Consider the following 21,279-nt stretch of genomic DNA (forward strand, 5'->3'; position numbering starts at 1 on the left):
AGATGTAGTTTCATCAACTCGAGCATAGCTACATTAAGCATGCGTTTAGTTATCATACAGAGATGCAAAGATAACAACTAGAGCGTAATATTGATTACACTGATCGCTGAATTAACCATGAACTCTTAAAGAAACCCTTATATCATAACATGTTCATGTACTCGTTTTTCGATTTGAAAACGGAGCATATTTTTGTATCATGCTATTGTGTAAGAGGAACACATTCGAGCTCAATTTGTAACACACCCTTTTCAACATTTTCCAACTTGAGAGCAATTTCGTGCTTCACAATCCCTTTTTCTATTGTGATGACACCATCTTTAACTTGAGTATTGCTGTCTTTGTTTCCTACCGAATTATCAGAATTTTCAGATGCTCTGGCTGCACATACTAACGGTTGAATATCGATCTCAGCATCACCCATAAAATCATCAGCTTTAAATGTATCTCTATCATAAACAATCTGCAACATGATACATAATTTGATCAATTCAATAATCAATAATAGAAATTATATAAACAAGTTATCTAACTTATTGTGAATATAAAACTTTTGACTTACAACTTTTAAAGGAGGAATGCTGCTAGGAATTGATAACATTAGCTTTTCGTTCCAGACAGGATTTAAGTTGCTTTTTATAACTCGTGTCTTCACTGACTGCATTATAATAAGTACATAAAATAAAATTCTTAGTTTACACAATGTTGTTAAATTCAAAATTATCATTAGAGTGATTTTGATTATGTTATGCTTACTTGGGTGCCTAATGACAGGATGACGTAAGGATCGCTTGTCATCATGTCTCGGACAGCTAGGTTGGTACCCTTGACCACATTGACCTTTATTAGACCAATGAATTCAACCATACCTGCCTATACACAAAAATTTATACATAATTACATATACAGTTATATTGTAATCAATATTTATTTAAAAGTACTTTAATCATTGTGATCAAACACATTTTGATATTTAGCATAATTGTATCAGAGATGGTATTTTCAGCATAATAATTTACATTGATTAAACAGATTATAATATTTAGCATAATTGTATTAGAGATGATATTTTCAGCATAATTTTCCTCAAAACAATGATATCCATTTGTTCCTGAATTTATTTTTCCAAATATTTGGGGAATTTAAAAGGAACGTGTATATATTAGAAAGTGGTAAATTGGGCTGTCAGGAAGGTTGGGTAGTGGGTCAAAATGGGTTCTGTTCATATGGGTAAATATTTGGTACAGGCCTGGGTGCCTGACCCATTAAAACTCTTTGGTCCAAGTGTCCAACTTTGTGTATTCTGTATCAGATAATTGATTAGAATCAAAAGATAATATCGTATGGATTAAATAATTTAGGAAACTGTAAGCATGATTTTACATACTAGACAACCATTAACCCCTTGAACCCAATTGGCCCGTTTCATTTTAACTAAATCCACATTTGACCCATTACTAGTAATAAATTATAACCCGAGTTAATCCATTATCAAATGATTGGGTTGAAATTTCCACCTCTACTTACAATCCTACAGGACAACAGTAGAAGCAATTACCATGGAGTTACTCTTTTTAGTAAGATTAGCAGCAGCCGTAGGAGGAGCATTAGGAGCCTTGTTTTCAGTATTATCCTTTTTGCGCCAGCTGTTACGAAATGCTTGGCCGATACTGTGGCCACGAACATTGTTTGAATTTTTCTTATCCATAATAGCACCAATGAAGTTTGTTGAAGCGCACTGCAACTGTAATGATGATGCAGATGGAGATGGATGAAGACGAATTTGTTTATTCGAGTCCAAAAATTCTTTAATCTCATACTTTCTCCTGTTTTTGCATCAAACAATTTAATTATAATTTATATTTATATTTATAATTATAATTATTCAAAATACAATATCATCTAAATTAAGTAATGCATTTGATGTTTACCTGATAAAGTCATGACGATCTTCTATCGAAGAATCTGGTGTTGGTTTTTTACAATTCTCAGGAATTAAAGCTTCATATTTTGCATTCACCATAGCATTTCCACCACCTTTAATAACCGTATTCACTTCTTCATGTGTCCATTCGTCTAATTTAACCGACAACACCTGTATGAAAAATACTTATCTAGTAAACACAAAAGCTAACTAGAGTTCATTAGATTTTGCTAAATACAACCCTTAAGTCGTTAACATGCTTAAAACACTTGTACCATTAGGTTACCGCTACCATAAAGTTAATAACCAACTGCTGTATACATGTGTTTTAAGCGTGTTAACGAAAGCTGTCATTAGCGAAATCCATAAAAAATTGATTTTTCATCTAAATACACAATATTTACTTGATTTTGTAAGTTGAAACGGAAACGATTACCGTACTTTTGATATATGTACACCAAGGCTTCTATGTACTCCTGAACACATGATGCAGACAAAAGCTCCAAAATTCACAGATCTGGTAACCCATACCAAACTTGAAATTTCAATTACCATGCATATAATTAGGATTTTGCTTATAGCTTTTAGGGTTGACGTTAACACGCTTAAAACAAGTGTACATGGCCACCATTAAGTTAATAACCAAATGCTGTATACAAGTGTTTTTAGCGTGTTAACAACTGATTGTACAAGTGTTTAAGTGTGTTAACGACATCCCTTAGCAAAATCCAATTAATGATAACTATATATCAGACTCTCCTCAAAAAGCATTGTGTCAAATGTGAACTTACATCCATTTTGGATCTGGTGTTCCACAATCTGCACATACCATACTACCCGATTCTGAGATGAAAGCTGCAAGCAATTCTTGCGGGCCTAATAAGTGAAAATCGTGTACATTGCATTAGTAACAAGTTTAGTAACTAAATTACAATTAACAACTTATTGTCCAAACTATAAGCAGCTGATTCATAATAACAGGTATCAACTATCAACACAGTTTATAGTTTAACCAGTGGGTGATATTTACAGGGGCAATTCAACTGTAAGCAAATGGTAACTAATGGTGCACATAATAATAGAGTGTATGTATGAAAGACAGTACACAATTTATCATTACCTGATACATTTTTGGCGACAGCATCTGTTATCTTATTCGTCGTGGTATCAATTTTCTTATCCCTCGTGCAATCCTTTACCTTATCACTCGTAGCATCGATTTTCTTATCCCTTGTGGCATCATTTATTTTGTCCCTCTTAGTATCAACTTTCTTATCCCTCGAGGTATCATTTACCTTATCCTTCGTAGTATCAATTTTCTTATTCGAGGTATCATTTACCTTATCCCTCATGGTATCGTTTTTCGTATCCTTTGTGGCATCATTTATCTTGTCCCTCGTTGTATCGACTTTCTTATCCCTCGTGTTATCATTTACCTTATTATTATTATCCTTCGTTGTATCAATTTTCTTGTTCCTCGTAGTATCATCTATCTTATTCGACGTATCATTTTTCTTATCCCTAGTGGTATCATTTGTCGTATCCCTTGAGGTATTAGTTTTTGTATCCCTCGTGGTATCGGTTTTCGTATCCCTTTTATCATCTGTTTTCTTATCCCTCTTGGTATCGGTTTTCGTATCTCTTTTGATATCCGCCTTCTTATTCGTGGTATCAGTTTTTGTATCCCTCGTGGTAGACATTTGAGCTTTAAAAATCCAAAATCTGCAACAAATTGATTAACTTTTTCTATGCATTTGCATGATTATCCTCCTTGTGTACAGAATGACCATCATACATAATACACAATAAGTATTATTTGATAAAGTTAACATGTGATACAAATAAAAATAAAAAATATGAGAAGAAGAAAACATGTAGAACGACATCGTGATCATTACCTGATACATTCTCGGAATTGGTTTTTTTATGTGTTGCAGAATCTTTCAGAGATTGAAATGCAGCAACGGATTGTTACATTTTTCATGTATTTTGTTGTTATTGTTGTTGTGTGTATGATTGTGATTGAGAGAAAAATAGGCAGGGGTTCTTGTGGATTTTATTTTAATCGAAACAAAAATAACATAAAATAAATACTCCGTAACAGATGATATGTTGTGAATTTATATATATAGTTTTCTAACTTATTACAAATGGCTACTTTTGGTTTCTATAAAGATAACTATTATTTATTTATTTATTTTTTATTTTTTTGAAAGCGAAGATATCATTAACAAAAGCACGCAAGACACGTGCAAGGAACTACAATCATAGATACATATATGAGAGAATTAGAAACGCCTGATCTAATAACACCAACTATTACAGCACCATCTCCCTTGGGTGTAATCTCCATCGCTCAAAGTCATCTCCAATCTTGTTACTGTCTACAAGCCTTTCTCATTTCAGTGCTCGCCCTTTGAATCTTCAGTAGGGGCCTTTAGTCTTTTAATTAGAGTAGATCTACTTGAAAGCCACAAATGCAACATCACCCGAAGATTGACCATAAGGTCCTCCTTCAGAATATATAGCTTGACGTTTATCTTGAGGGCTATGAATTAAGTTGTTCCTCCACTTCCAGATAAGCTATAAGAGAATATATCTAGTAGCAAGGGCAATCAAGTTTAAAGAGTTCGATCCCATGTTAAAACTTGTCGAGCTTATGACGTTGATCAAATCATTTGGAGGAGAATCAGTCAATTGCCACCAAGCTAAATAAGAACGCCAAAGTAATCATTTTTACGCACAAATTGAAGTCATCGCAAATTAACCTCCGTAGTCACGATGAGATTTTTCATTGCATCGCAGTTTCGAACTTAAATCAATAATATTAATTCTTAAATTGCATGTTTTTCATAACGGGGCGAAAAATCAATTAGTACTTTTCATCTTAACTTTACTTTAAATCTTCATTATCATGGTGGAAGTCATCAAATATTAACTTAAGCTTTAAAAAATCCAGGTTCATTTTTTCCTCAAACTCAGACCTATTAATATCGCAATCTTGTCTCCGCGATGGTAGCTTAGTGGTTGGGAGACATGCAACATAGAGCGGTGGTCATGGGTTCAATCCCTGCACCATGTCCCTTTAAGCATGAGTTACGCTATTTTTTTCTCACATGTTGGTCGTGGACTGGTCGGTGTTGGGGTTGCCAGAGGGTCGGTTTTACCTTTTTTTTTTTTTTTTAATATCACAATCTTCTTTTATAAGCTTAAATTAAAATAGAATACTTTAAGATGATTCTAAAATTATATTTTCTTTGTTGAAACTTTTTCTTATTTTCTCATAAGATAAATTTGTATTTGTATAATTTGGTTGCCAAATTTAACTTGATTGGTAAGGTCCAATGAAGAGTGTTAAGTATGTGTTGACCTCTCCACCAGGCCCAACTAAACTAGATTCCGACTTGATTCGATGTACAAATATAATTTAAATAAAATGTGTGTTCAATTAAAAACATACTTTTTTTATACTTAGTAAAGGAAAAGAGGTATCCGACGTGGGTTCGTTTTCGCTTAAAGACAGCACCGATGATTTAGAATGTGGAGAGGCGATTCAAAAAAAGTTTATAGAGTCTAATGGGGGAGGCTCGTCGGGTCATGTGATTGGAGGCTTTTTTCAAGAATTCGTGGACGAGGGAATGCCTTGGGTTCCCGGGAAACGTTTAGGTGGTTCTAAGTCGAATGTTTTCTCGTATAATTTCAACTCGAGAAGTGGCAAAGTTGTTCACATCAACAAAATTGACGGGTTTACAAATCGGCCGGACGAAAGGAACGGTAATAAGCGTTCTTGATTTTGCTCTTTTTGCAGAGTTAATTGTCCCTTGTTAGGTTAATAACTTGTATGGTTCTTTTATTGTCTCGCATGTTTTTATTTGGTCATCGCTTTCGATGTGGCTCGGTTGGATTTAACGTCGACATGTGACGTTTTTTAGGTTCGAGCGCGTTTCGGTTTTTCCATTGTTTGTTTCGGTTTGCATCTTCATTTTTCGATGAAGGTCTTGTTTAATATAGTTATCGTTTTTTGCCAAAAAAAAAAAGTAAGGACTTGGATCCGGTAACTTATTTTTGAGCTAAATAACAATTACTAGTAAAACGAAAAGAAACTTCAGCGAAGGCAGAAGGATCCCTAAATCGATATAAGATAAAGAAACAGCAAAACAAACAAAAATTGAATGGCTTGAAGAGAGTAAACCAACCAAGATTATCATAACTATACGGTAACTCGAAACATGCCCAACGAAACCAATAACTAAAAACTCAAACTAATCCGACCTTATAACAATAATCCGAAACAGACATAAAATCAAAAGCCAAAAGCTCTAAAACACCAATACCATACTAATGAACAAAGAGCAACAATACAAGCATACAAACCAATTAACCAGCTTTGGAAAGGTGTTTTTGTTCCTCTCGTAAGGTTGAGAGGTCATCTCGTCAAACTTGTCAATATGCACACCTTTACCTTCCCTCGATATACAAATGAAGGTTTTGACTTCAGTTGAGCTTTCATTGATAATTGAACCAGAAGAAAACGAAGGAATCAAGCAACGATCCGCCAAATGTTGAAATAAGCCCTTACCACTGTCATTCAACGGTTCCGCCTCATCTTTATCCCGAAGCACAAACGATCCCTTATCCTTCTTTTTCTTGTTCTTACCAATAATATCACGGGTTCTAATGGTTGTACCGAGTAGATGATATTTGTAACAACATGAAATTGGACCTAGCGGTAAATGACTTATTTGCCCTTATGTGTTATTATTAGGGACTTTAATAAGTATATGTTTATAATTATTTGATTATTTGGTTGACGTGTTTTGTGACAAGGGTCGTAAAACATATCTGTTTATTTGATTTGGACCTCGTTAGGACCGCTTAATGATATGCATCGTGTTTCATATAACTAGTAAATACCTGTATAATTTGAGGAATGGATTTCCTCAACATGAATAAACCTCTTTTGAATTTATACCATGTTTGTTTCACAAGTTTCCATTTTGGGAAACTTTTCATAAGGTAAAATCAAACGCACCCTAAATCTCTTAAACCCTAATATTAATTCTTGAATCTTTACTTCAATCAAACTTTGGGATTATCACCCCTGTGATTTCAGAACTCAACCAATGTAATTCATGTTGGGATTGAATGATTTTAATTTAGGTTTTAAATGAACTATATACTTTTCCGCTGTATATTTTAAAAAAGTGTCAGGTTGTTTAATATTAGAATTTTCAATGAATCTAAATGTCTTAACTATTTTAATGTATACAACCCTAAAAATGAAGAAAAAGATATTCTACAAAACTCGTGAGAAATAGTGGTAATAACTTTTTAACAACAAAGCGAAATATATTAGAAAGTAACTAGCAAAAAGTTAAGAGTAAAAATACAAAGCAAACTGACAAGAAGAGATATAGTTGTATCATTATCTTGTCTCCTAGCAAAGCTACTCAAACTGTAGACCTCGCAAACAAAGGAAAATTTACTCAAACTATAAACCTTGCTAATAGAAACATAAGTAGACATTTAAACATAAGGAAAAAATTACCTTCACACAGTTAGTAACGCAAGTAATATATATATATATATATATATATATATATATATATATATATATATATATATATATATCCTCGCAAACAAAGGAAAATTTACTCAAACTATAAACCTTGCTAATAGAAACATAAGTAGACATTTAAACATAAGGAAAAAATTACCTTCACACAGTTAGTAACGCAAGTAATATATATATATATATATATATATATATATATATATATATATATATAGTGCAAATAATCACATGTAACATAAACGACTCGGTTGAAAACTAAACCACTAATGCACCCTAACTACTCGTGTTAGACACACTAATCACCTAATTCCCCACAACCAAAGCTCTGATACCAAATGTAATACTCCTGCCAAAACCACCATGACGGAGCGCATTAACAAGAGGTCCAAATCCCGATCAATGCCCTCTATGTGAACGTTTTAACAAAAGTGCATTCATTTCAAACGAGTTTGAATAAAAAAAAATACCAAACATGTCAAACGTAATACAATTAAAATATAACATTGTATCAAAAGTAGTACTAGTGAATGCGTAATAAAAGTTACATGACAAAAACTGCAACATAACGACCGTGTGTGACCTCTAGTGCACAAGCAAAGGCATATCTTAAGAACTCGAGAATAAACATACTAAAGTGTCAATACAAATGTTTGTGAGTTCATAGATTTAAGTTTGCATAAACGTATAAGTAATAAAACAAGATTTAGTTTAAGTAAAACAATTAAAAAAAAAATTATACGTACCATGAACACCCGCGTGACAAAGCTTAACACATGCATATCAAAATATACGATCCGTACCCTAAAAATTAAGATATCTTTTTTCTAAAGACTCCTAAGACATAATACTATAACTTAACCAATTTGTTTGACCATGTACAATCACCAAAAGTACAGAATATTCAAGAGATATTGTTTCTTTATTTAAACTCGATCACAAAAAACACGTTTTTTGCAAAACTCAACAAAATCATCCAAACTCAAAAAGACTCGACACCATCATGTAGGTCGATCGTCCCTAGTGGTCTTGGGGCACAAGCCTCAACTTTTTATTAATTTAGAAACGAAACCATGTGCGGTTAATCAGTAATGTTTTAGTAAAAGTTCCGATTTGCGATTTTAATCTAAACATAATTGATTAAAACCATAAACGTAAAAATTCTTAAATAACTAAGAATTCTTATAATGGCACAAAACAAGTAATTCAATTAATTATTGGAAGTTTGGTAAGTTATAAAAGTCGGTTCCTGTTTCACTGAGACGTTTTTTAAAAGTTCCACGATTTCTAAAAATGAGCATGTAATCACATAACATGTATTATGATATGCCCGAATCTGACGATTTATTTATGCGGTGTCGTTAGGCCGCAAAACGTCAATTCAAGATATCAACGGGAGAAGCTGATTGTTAAATTTATATATGCTGGGCCTAAATTTATTATTACTTCCTATGGGTAGCAAGGGCAAATATGACCTATGGTCGTTCCTTGAGCGGTCGAATTTGAAACGGAGCTTATTCAGATAATTTAGAAATTAAGATTGGGTTTGTACACAATTTAGTATCCAAGATTAGTGGCCAGTTTAACGACCCGTCCTAATCCATCTGGACGAATACATTACATTTGGTTACATCGCGAGGTACTTGACCTCTATATGATACATTTTACAAACATTGCATTCGTTTTTAAAAGACAAACTTCCATCACATCGAAAGTTGACGGCATGCATACCATTTCATAATACATCCAACTATAATTGACTTAATAATAATCTTGATGAACTCAACGACTCGAATGCAACGTCTTTTGAAATATGTCATGAATGACTCCAAGTAATATCTCTAAAATGAGCAAATGCACAGCGGAAGATTTCTTTCATACCTGAGAATAAACATGCTTTCAAATGTCAACCAAAAGGTTGGTGAGTTCATTAGTTTATCATAAACAATCATTTTCAATAATATAATAGGCCACAAGATACTCATATTTTGAAAACAATCTGTGCAGGTCTGCTCACTGCTGTAAAATCATTCATACGATATATAAACACCTGGTAATCGACCATAACAAGATGCATATAGAATATCCCCCGCATACCGGCATTCCACACGGTCATGCAAAAAGCATACAAACATGCCACTCTTTTATATATGATGGTTGTGTACACCTCACAAACAGATCATATCTTTTAAAGCTGGCGGTTGTATATCTATATCGAAGTACTAAAGCAGTTCAAATTCTCTGACTGGGGCTTGTGAGTGCCCATAGATCTTGTGACGCCCCGTACAAAATCAACGTGTACGAATCATCAACAACAGGATCATTACAAGGTCAAACACTATATGCTGTTTTAAAAGAAGTTTGCATTCATAAAACGGAGTGACGTCTTAACCGACATTAAAAGTTTTACAACGAAGCTATGCTTCTATGAATAGAAGCAATTAATAATAGTACGTGACCCAATGGTCGTTACGAATACATTGTTCAAAAGTAATAAAGTTTGAATGCAAAATAAACGTTTCATGCGAAGACATCTCTAATAAGCGCAGCGGGAGTCTACAAAGCATGGCAACTACAGCGGAAGCAATCAAACCTTAAGCACCTAAGAAAAACATGCTTAAAAACGCCAACACAAAGGTTGGTGAGCTATAGTTTAAGTATAACAATAATGTAAGGTAGGCCACGAGATTTCAGTATTTCAAAACAGTATGGAAAGTATATGTATAACCGTGGGCACTTGGTAACTAACTTAACGTAAATAACACCCCCTAAAAGTACACTTGGTGAGTGCGTATATTTACGAAGTATTAAACACCCGTTAAATGCTAGCGCGACTAGCCCGAGTGGGGATGTCAAACCCTATGGATCCATATATAAAATTCGCGTTCACCGGTTCAAAGACCAATGACTAAACGTTACCGAGCTAAGGGAAAAGTTTATGCCGTTGTATAACCCACACATATATAAAGTTTAAGTACTCGTGCCTAGTATGTAAAACGTAAAATGCGCATGTATCCTCAGTTCCCAAAATAGTTAAAGTAAAAAGGGATGCTATAACTCACAGTGAAAAGTAGTAAAGTTGATTCGGGAAAGTAAGCAAGTAGTTGGTCCGGAAGGTCCTCAACCTAAGTCAAAAGTTACTAAGTCAGTAAATCGTTCCCAAAGGTTTAAAAGTATATAAATTAGGTCTTAAGTATCATCATCATTCATCATTAATCAGAAAGTGTAAAGTAAGTTTCAATCAAGAATAGAGTTTGAAATAAAGGCTGACTTCGTTCAGTCACCACGACCTCTATACAAACTGAAATGAGGTGAGACCAGTGGTCATGGCTCCGTATATGAGTCCCCTAGAGGTTGACCAATTTCCAAAACCAAACTCGACTTCATTTGACCGTGACGATGGTTTAAGTGCGAGTAGGTCAGAAATTTCAGCACAACGTTAAAAAGGTGTAGTGACTTTCGGAAGGCCATAAATCCTAAACCGTAACTCGGATTAAGACGAGGCCTAAATGGAAAATCATCTACTCAAACCGAAATAGCTGGAAATCAACTTTTCCATTAGCCCAGGTTACTGATCAGACCCCGAAAACAGTAGGTAAAGTGCTCCGGTAGGTTCTTGGTGCTTGATGCTCATCACGGTTCTCATCCTTGATGCTTATAGCTTCAAGTGTACAACTCGTTAATGTGTTTGCATCATCTTAACCAAGTTTTGACCATCATAACACTAGTGTAAGTCTAAGATATGTAGCACAACTCAATTAAGGGTTGTAAGTAGTTTGATGTGTGATGACCCGGGAATTTTCGACCAAATTTTAAACTTAATCTTTATTGATTTCGACACGATAAGCAAAGTCTGTAATGTTGAGTATCAGAATTTTTGAATTGTTTATATGAATTCATTTAACCTTCGACCAATTTCGTCGATTCACGAACAATTGTTTGTAAACAACTAAATATATACATATAAATTGTTATATCTTAAATATTATTATGTGTATAATTATCAGATATTAATACTACCTTTATCTCCAAAAGTAATTATTATTATCAATAATAATAATATTATTATCATTTTTATTATAATTATCGTTAGTAATTTTAATATTTATATCCTTATTATTATTAATATAATAATTATTATTATTAGTATTATTGATATTATTATCATTATTATTATTTTATAATTATTATTTGAATTTTAATTATTATATGATTATAATTATTAATTAAATATAGACTAATATTATTTATATAAAAACCGTATATATTGGGAAGTTTTTAAACGTTATTATCATCCTGTGTCTAATTGATTCCTAATCGAATTATTCGACTCCAACCACTATTTTTAATTGATTCAATTCTTCTACTTTCTATTACCTGTCATCATCTATCTATCCACTATTTTTTTTTCTATATCTGTTCTTTTCTTTCTCCTATATATCTAACTAAACTCTATTATATGATAGAGACATAACTTAACAAACACACATAAGAACTTCATTTATACATACTTACATTTACATATTATATCATCATACTCAACTCTATCACAACCACCATTCTATCACTTACAACCGACACCATGAATCACCTCATAACCTTTGACAAAATCACCAAGAATCGCCATCATCATTATTGGTGTACTGCTATTGCTCGTTCTTCCTATTTTTCTAGTTGTTGCTCGATGAAGACACACACACACACCTGCTACATGCTTCAGTTCGGTTACAATCCAGAAAATAACACCTCTTCATCGTTATTACTTGTTCTTTGTGTTTCTATTCAACCACCACAAAATCCAATACCTTTGATCAACTCTTATACTGTTATTTATTTGTTGTTCAAAACCCACACAAACACATCATTAAATGTACAGCTGAATCTATTATTTTTCTATTTGATCTTCACTCCCTGATCTATATTCGATCAAGATCAAGATCAAGATCAAGAACCAAACCCTTTCGGTTGGGTTTGCTAAGGTTACGGTTATCAACAAACACCAATACACGAACACTGCTACAACTTCTTATTCTGTTTTCTGTGTTGATCGAAACTGTACCCTCCAATTCATGTTCGACTGCTGCTGTGTTGCTACTATTATTTTCCTTTTGTTTATTCAAATCACAAAACTTGCAACTTGTATGCTACAATTGAAACTACTATGAACCTGTCATCTGTTTCACGATCAATAAACCCACATGAAATCACAATTCAATATTACAACACTTGTTATCTTTTCTTTCGTTCACTGTCTCGAATCAAGAACAGCAGTTGCTGTTTTATTGTTGCTGCTACTACTCGTTATTTTTTTTATGCTGTTGAAGTTAAATCACGAAGATAAATATTGATGCAATGAGATAATGATAAAGATGAGTAAATGATGATGAGAAAGTAAAAGGGACGTATTTTTTTTTCTTTCCTTGGATTCTAATAATCCACTTGCAAATAAACAAGACAGGTTGTGGCCACTTGATTGAGTTTGTCCCTTTTTGTTATACCAAAAATTTTCCCTTTTCTCTTAACCATATATGTTAAACAAACGGCTGGTGAAATTCCATAAGTCGAACTAGGCTACCGATTTATTGGGCTTCTCGATGGCGGCCCACTTTTATTTTCTGATTCATCCGAGTGAAAAGAAACCGGAATCCTTGGTATTTTTATTGCTGTTACAATGACTCACTTCTGTTACAGCAATGTTTTGTCTACGTGGATTTACAACGATTGTCTCTACTTCTTTATCAATCAACAAGACAAAAATCGAACCATATTACTAGTCGGCTACTCGATTCTGTTTATATAACAACCTCTCATGAATCAACAAATGGGCTTGGGAAAATTGTTAATTGGGCTGCAAGGATATTATATGTTGGACTCAAGTTAAGCTAACCCACTTGTTCCAAGAAAAGGTAGATTTATTATTAATACATGTTAATGTTATTAAAATTATTGTTATAAATATTATTATTATCAATATTAATATTAGGATGAATTATGATTAAAGTTAAATTATAATGATGAACTAGATTAGTTATGACCGAATGATGTTAATGTTAATTCGGATGATGATGAATGACGAGAATGATTAAATGATTATGTGATAATGACGATTATGATCATAAAGATGATAACAATAGAAAACGAAAATGATAATAATAGAAGTTAGGGTGTTGATGATCACTAAATGGGTTTGGTCATGATTAATAGTGATGAGAAGATGAAGGAAACAGAAATACATATTAAAAGGAATTAAAATCCTTAACTAAATAGAAAGTAAGCAACGGAGTGATGGTTTAGAGTGTTTGTGTTGAATGTGAGGTCACAGGTTCGAGCCCGGTCTTGGACATTTTATTATTATTATTATTATTATTATTATTATTATTATTATTATTATTATTATTATTATTATTATTATTATTATTATTATTACTAAAAGTTTCGTTATTTTAAATTTATCCTTTTATCAAAAATTAGTATTATTATTAAGAATATTATTAATAGTATATGTATTATTAAAATTATCATTTTACATAAAAATTATCATTTCTTGTATTATTATTATTATTATTAAATCTAAGAGTATTATTACCAGTATCTTAGTATTATCAATAATTTAACAAACAAATGGTATTTATATAAAAGTATACTTAATACACATAATTAAACTATAATAATATCTTATTTATTAAAATATATAAAATAAATATATTTAATTAAATAATGAAATATATAGGTTATTAATATAGAAGTTATATCACCAATAATAATAATATATATATGTGTTCGATTACAATTATGTCTATTAATATATATACAAATGATATAGGTTCGTAAATCCAAGGCCAACCCTGCATTGTTCAATATAGTCATATGTATTTTTATTATAAAATACATTAGGTGAGTTTCATTAATCCCTTTTTAAATGCTTTTGCAATATATATATTTTTGGGACTGAGAATACATGCGCTGTTTTTATAACTGTTTTACGAAATAGACACAAGTAATTGAAACTTCATTATATGGTTGAATGATCGAAATCGAATATGCCCCTTTTTATTAAGTCTGGTAATCTAAGAATTAGGGAACAAACACCCTAATTGACGCGAACTCTAAAGATAGATCTATCGGGCCCAACAAGCCCCATCCAAAGTACCGGATGCTTTAGTACTTCGAAATTTATATCATGTCCGAAGGAGGATCCCGGAATGATGGGGATATTCTTATATGTATATTGTGAATGTCGATTACCAGGTATTCAATCCATATGAATGATATTTTTGTCTCTATGTATGGGACGTTTATTTATGAGAAATGGAAATATGAAATCTTGTGGTCTATTAAAATTATGAAATAATTATTTATGTTAAACTAATGAACTCACCAACCTTTTGGTTGACACTTGAAAGCATGTTTATTCTCAGGTATGCAATAAATCTTCCGCTGTGCATTTGCTCATTTTAAGGACATTACTTGGAGTCATTCATGGTATATTTCAAAAGACGTTGCATTCGAGTCGTCGAGTTCATCAAGATTATTATTAAGTCAATTATAGTTGGATATATTATGAAATGGTATGCATGTCGTCAACTTTCGTTGTAAAGAGAGATTGTCTTTTAAAATCGAATGCAATGTTTGTAAAATGTATCATATAGAGGTCAAGTACCTCGTGATGTAATCAACTGTTGTGAATCGTTTAGAATCGATATGGACTTAGTCCGGATGGATTAGGACGGGTCTTCACATGATGAACCAAAGTTACATCAAGATCTTAGATCCGACACATACATGAGTTCTAATAGTAATATTAAGCTACAAACTTGAAAGTAAACTAAATAAACGAGATCTTAAGTTGTAGAACTTAGATCTTAGCTAGATCTTAAAGATCCTAGACTAGAAAGTCTAGATCTAGTGTTCTTAAGTTAGATCCTAAGTTATAGAACTTGGATCTTCACTTTAATGAAACCATAAGTTATGAAACTTAGATTTTCATCTTGTAAAATGTATGTAAGCTTATAAGCTCTTATTTACAACAAAATTAGAAGACCATAAGCTATAAAAACTTAGATCCAACATAAGTGTGTGAAGTTATAACTAGAAGGTTATACTTCCATGTTCTTGAACTTATAAAGTTAACTTTAGTTTCAAGAAATATGAGATCAAGTTTAACTAGTAATACTTGACCAAAATTAACAATATTACAACTTTAAAGTACTTACAAAAGAAAGAAATAAACTAAAGTTACAAGTATTACGTTCATGTTTGTTTCATACTTAAGAAGATTCAAGTCAAGCTTGGATCTTAAGAATTTAAGTCTACAAAACATGAACACAAGTATGATTATAAAGTTTATGAACTTTAAATCTTATGACATTTAAGTGTAGAACCATAAACTAACAAGTTTAGATTCTTGTTCTTGGTTCTTCATAAAACAAAAGATGGAAGTAACCAAGATTACATGAAGATACAAACTAACAAGTTTGATCTTTAACAACAAACAACAACAAACTACAAACTAGTAAATGATGATGATGAATTTCGGTTTTTAAAGGAGAAAGAAGAAGAAAATAAAACATATTACTTACAAGTTTTAGAGAGAAAGTTGAGAGAAAAAGAAATGGTGTAAGTATGTATGTGAGAAAATGAAGTAGAGACTAGTAAATAAGTAACAAAAAAAATGAAATTTGAACTCCTCCCTCCTCTAGCTTGGCCGACGGTTTCAAGGGCTCAAAGGGGCAAGGTCAAAAGCTACTTTCAAGTATCGGAGAATGGTGTGAGCTCAAAATAGATTAAAGTTAAATTGCATGGGAGCTTGGTGCTAGCATGCTTGTGACAAGTCTCTTCATATCACTAATTAATCTTGTTCGTAACCTTAATGAGTCATTAGCATAATGTTGGGCTCCTAATAGTCCATTAAGAAAAGTAGGGTGGACTTCCAAGTCCATTAACATGAGTCCATGTAAGTAAGCAACAATTAAATAAATAAAGCCCAAGTAATTAACTACTTGCATTAGTTAATTAAAAATGATTAATAATAATTAATCATGAATGTAAATAATATTCTAAATATTATTCGTGAAAAGTACGTGTGTCACAAAGACAAGTCGGGACACGGAAAGTTAAATACGGTAACAAGTAAAATGTATAAGCATACATTTAATAAAGCGCAATTATTAATAACAAATATTAACAATTATACATTGGAAAATCCAGGGTCGTTACATTACCCACCTGTTAAAGAAAATTTCGTCCCGAAATTTTAAGCTGAGGTAGATGGAGGAGTTGGGAAAAGGTGAGGATACTTTTGCATCATTTGATCTTCTCGTTCCCAGGTAAACTCAGGTCCTCGTTTGGCATTCCATTGGACTCGGACGATCGGAATCCTGTTGTGTTTTAAAGTTTTGACCTCACGTTCCATAATTTCGACAGGCTCTTCCACGAAGTGGAGTTTGTCATCAATTGTAAGTTCCTTCAATGGTATGACATGTTTCGGTTCAGTAAGACACTTCTTCAAATTCGATACATGAAAGGTAGGATGAATGAGCTCAATTGATTTGGAAGATCCAAACGGTAAACAACGGGTCCAACACGCTCTAAGATTTCAAAAGAACTAATGTATCACGGGTTGTGCTTCCCACGTTTTACAAAATGAATTACACCTTTCCAAGGTGCGACTTTCAACATTACACGGTCACCCACGTTGAATTCGAAGTCTTTACCTTTAAGGTCGGTATAACTCTTTTGGCGATCACGGGCCGTCTTGAGTCTCGCTTGAATTTGGACAATCTTCTCAGTTGTTTCATGGACTATCTCGGGTCCGATGATTTGCGTTTTGCCTACTTCGGCCCAACAAATAGGAGATCGGCATTTGCGGCCATACAACGCTTCGAAGGGTGTGACATTAATACTTGAATGATAACTGTTGTTGTAAGAAATTCGGCTAGCGGCAAATGCCTTTCCTAAGCCTTTCTGAAATCAATGACACATGCACGCAACATGTCTTCTAAAGTCTGAATTGTGCATTCGCTTTGTCCGTTGGTCTACGGGTGATACGCAGTACTCATGTCGAGACGAGTCCCCAAGGCTTCTTGCAAAGAACGCCACAATCTGGAAGCAAAACGGGGATCGCGATCTGAGATGATCGATAAGGGCACACCATGACGAGATGCAACCTCTTTTATGTATAGTTGAGCGAGTCTCTCCATCGTATCCATTTCCTTCATGGCTAAGAAGTGTGCAGATTTAGTAAGACGGTCAATGATAACCCAGATGGTATCGTATCTGCCCACCGTCTTTGGTAACTTCGTAATGAAATCCATTGTTATCCTTTCCCACTTTCATTGCGGGATTTCCGGTTGTTGAAGTAATCCAGAAGGCCTCTGATGTTCGGCCTTAACTTTCGAACAAGTCAAACACTTCCCAACATAAGTTGCAACGTCCTTCTTAAGATTAGGCCACCAGTACTGTTCCTTGAGATCGTGGTACATTTTACCAGCTCCTGGGTGAATCGAATATCTCGACTTGTAGGCTTCATCTAATATAAGGCTCCGTAAATCTCCATAACGAGGTACCCAAATTCTTCCGGCATAGCATTGGAGTCCAGTTTCCTTAACTTCAAATTGAGAAACGAGAATGTTCAAGTATTCATGAGATATATTCTCCCCCTTGAGAGCCTCATCTTGGGCTGCTCGGATCTGGCTATTGAGATTCGAATGAATGGTGATGTTCAGAGCCCGAACACGAAGAGGTGCCATCCTCTCCTTTCAGCTCAAAGCGTCAGCTACAACATTGGCCTTGCCAGGGTGATAACGAAGTTCACAATCATAGTCGTTCAGTGTCTCGATCCATCGACGCTGTCTCATATTCAGTTGCTTCTGATCAAAGATGTGTTGGAGGCTTTTATGATCGGTGAAAATAGTGCTCTTAGTTCCATAAAGATAGTGTCTCCACAGTTTTAATGCAAAGACAACGGCTCCAAGCTCGAGATCGTGCATTGTGTAATTTCGCTCGTGAATCTTTAGTTGTCGGGAGGCGTAAGCGATAACCTTTGTGCGTTTTATCAGTACACAACCAAAACCACTTTTCGAAGCATCGCAATAAACGACGAAATCGTCACTGCCTTCAGGAAGTGATAAGATAGGTGCGGTAGTTAACTTCTTTTTCAAGGTTTGAAATGCTGATTCCTGTTCAGGTTCCCAAATGAACTTCTTCTCTTTGTGAGTCAGCGCGGTCAAAGGACGCTCAATCAGAGAGAAACCTTCAATAAATCTTCGGAAGTAACCGGCTAGGCCTTAAAATTGGCGGATATGAGTCGGAGTAGTGGGGGTTTCCCACTTGCTGATAGCTTCGATCTTTGCGGGATCAACTTTGATAGCTTGATCACTCATAATGTGATCCAGAAATTGGACTTCCTTCAACCAAAACTCACACTTGGAGAATTTTGCATAAAGTTGCTCTTGTCTCAAGAGATCCAACACTAGACGAAGATGTTGCTCATGTTCTTCTTCGCTTTTGGAGTAGATGAGGATATCATCTATGAAGACGATAACGAACTTATCCAGGTATGGCTTGCAGACACGATTCATGAGATCCATAAATAAGGCAGGTGCGTTGGTTAAACCGAATGGCATCACGAGAAACTCATAATGACCATAACGAGTTCTGAATGCAGTCTTCATCACATCGCTCTCTTTTACCCTCAACTGGTGATAACCGGATCGCAAATCGATCTTAGAGTAAACGCTCGATCCTTGTAGTTGATCAAAAAGATCGTCAATTCGGGGAAGAGGATACTGATTCTTGATCGTCAATTTGTTGAGTTCACGGTAGTCGATACACATGCGGAATGATCCGTCCTTCTTCTTCACAAATAAAACAGGTGCGCCCCAAGGTGAGAAACTTGGTTGGATAAATCCACGGTCTAGCAGTTCTTGTAATTGGCTCTGCAACTCTTGCATCTCGGAAGGTGCGAGTCGATAAGGTGCGCGAGCTACAGGTGCATCTCCTGGCATTAAATCGATCTAAAACTCCACTGCTCTCGAGGGTAGTAATCCAGGTAATTCTTACGGAAAGACATCGGGAAATTCGTTCACAATTCGTACATCATCCACGCTCTTCACATCGGTTTCTAATGTTTTCACATGTGCTAAAACAGCAAGACGTCCTTTCTTCATGATCTTTTGGGCTTTCATGCAACTAATGAGATTCAGTTTCGAGCTACATCTCTCTCCGTAAATAATCAGTGGCTCACCATCTCCGTGTGGTATACGAAGAGCTTTATCTCCACAGATGATGTCCGCCCTTATCTTGGTCAACCAGTCCATACCGACAATAACATCAAAACTTCCCAATTTAATGGGTATCAAGTCAATCTCGAAATCCACACCAGCTATGTTGATAATAGCTCCTCGACTAATTTGGTCAACTTTCTCAAGTTTTCCATTGGCTACCTCTACAAGCATACTCTCCTTTAAAGGAACTAATGACCAATTTATCTTAGAGCAAAAGTGTCTACATACGTAACTCCTATCGGTACCAGTATCAAACAGAACAGAAGCTAATAGATTGTTGATAGTGAATATACCTGTGACCAAGTCGGGGTTCTCATGGGCATCCCTTGCGTTTACGTTAAAAGCTCTACCACGCGGTGGTCTGCTGTCCTTTCGCTTGTTGGGACACTCATTTTTGAAGTGGCCCGGTTGTCCACACTCATAGCACTTTCTCGGTCCAGTAGGGTTTGTCTTCACATTCAGGGTGGTGATCTTGCAGTCTTTGCCAATATGCCCAGTCCTTTTACATTTTTCGCAGACCACGTTGCAGTACCCGGTGTGATGCTTGTTGCATCTCTTGCACTGCGGCAGACTACCCTTGTAGTTAGAGTTCGAGCTAGGGTTCGGGTTGGGGTTCCTTCCGTCGTTGTGCCTCTTAGCAGGGTTTTTTTTCAAAGACCCTCCCCTTGTTGTTGTCCCACTTACGATTCTCACTACTACCCGATTCGGATTTAGCCTTTTCTGGTTCTTTGCTGGTTATTTGGTTCATCAGGGTATGCGCCATGCGCGTAGCTTCCGGGACGTCAGCTGGTTTTGAAGAGGTGACATTTCCTTGGATGGACTTGGGAAGTCCCCATAAATATCGTTCCATTCGCTTAAATTCCGGGGTAACCATCGTGGGATACATCAGAGCTAATTCCAGGTACATACGGTTATAACCATCGAGATCGGTTCCCACAACCTTCAAATCCCAGAACTCAGCCTCCATTTTCTGTATCTCTGTCCTGGGGAAATACTCTTCAATCATGGCCCCCTTAAATTCCTCCCACGGGGTAGCATACGCCTCATTAATACCCTTAGCTTGAGCAAGTATGTTCCACCAGGTTAGGGCGCCGTCAGACAGTGTACAGGAGGCATACTCAGTTTTGTTCATTTCTGAACAGTTGCTTACACGGAACACAGCTTCCAATTTCTCAAACTACCTTGTAAGTCCAACTGGCCCCTCAGTACCACTAAAATTGTAGGGCTTGCAGCTTTGGAATTCCTTGTATGTGCACCCGTTATGATTGTGCTGGATAACCGGTGAAGCTTGGGGGTTCATTTCTGCTATAGCTGCGGCTACCCGTTCGGCTATCATTTCTTCAATCTGTGCTGCTGTGGGCGTTGATCTTCCGTTGGCCATTGATCTTCTAAACAAAATTTTTGACTCAAGTCAAAATTCAGCATTCAAATAATAATAATACAGTATATGGTAACCAACATGGAATCAACACAACACATGGTAATTAAGTAATGCAACT

General features: G+C 34.9%; 1 protein-coding gene across 1 annotated transcript; it reads right to left on the reverse strand.

Moving 5' to 3' along the window:
• Positions 1-202: 202 nt before the first annotated feature.
• Positions 203-3,624, reverse strand: LOC139900706 (probable ADP-ribosylation factor GTPase-activating protein AGD11). Its single transcript, XM_071883466.1, has 8 exons — positions 3,045-3,624; positions 2,716-2,800; positions 2,366-2,441; positions 1,932-2,095; positions 1,559-1,826; positions 757-873; positions 563-658; positions 203-463 (listed from the first exon to the last, which is right to left on the reverse strand). The coding sequence occupies exons 1-8, from the start codon at positions 3,622-3,624 to the stop codon at positions 203-205; spliced, it is 1,647 nt and encodes a 548-aa protein (XP_071739567.1).
• Between the last annotated feature and the right edge of the window lie 17,655 nt (positions 3,625-21,279).

This window comes from Rutidosis leptorrhynchoides, chromosome 3 (genome assembly GCF_046630445.1).
Source record: "Rutidosis leptorrhynchoides isolate AG116_Rl617_1_P2 chromosome 3, CSIRO_AGI_Rlap_v1, whole genome shotgun sequence".
Taxonomy (NCBI): Eukaryota; Viridiplantae; Streptophyta; class Magnoliopsida; order Asterales; family Asteraceae; genus Rutidosis; species Rutidosis leptorrhynchoides.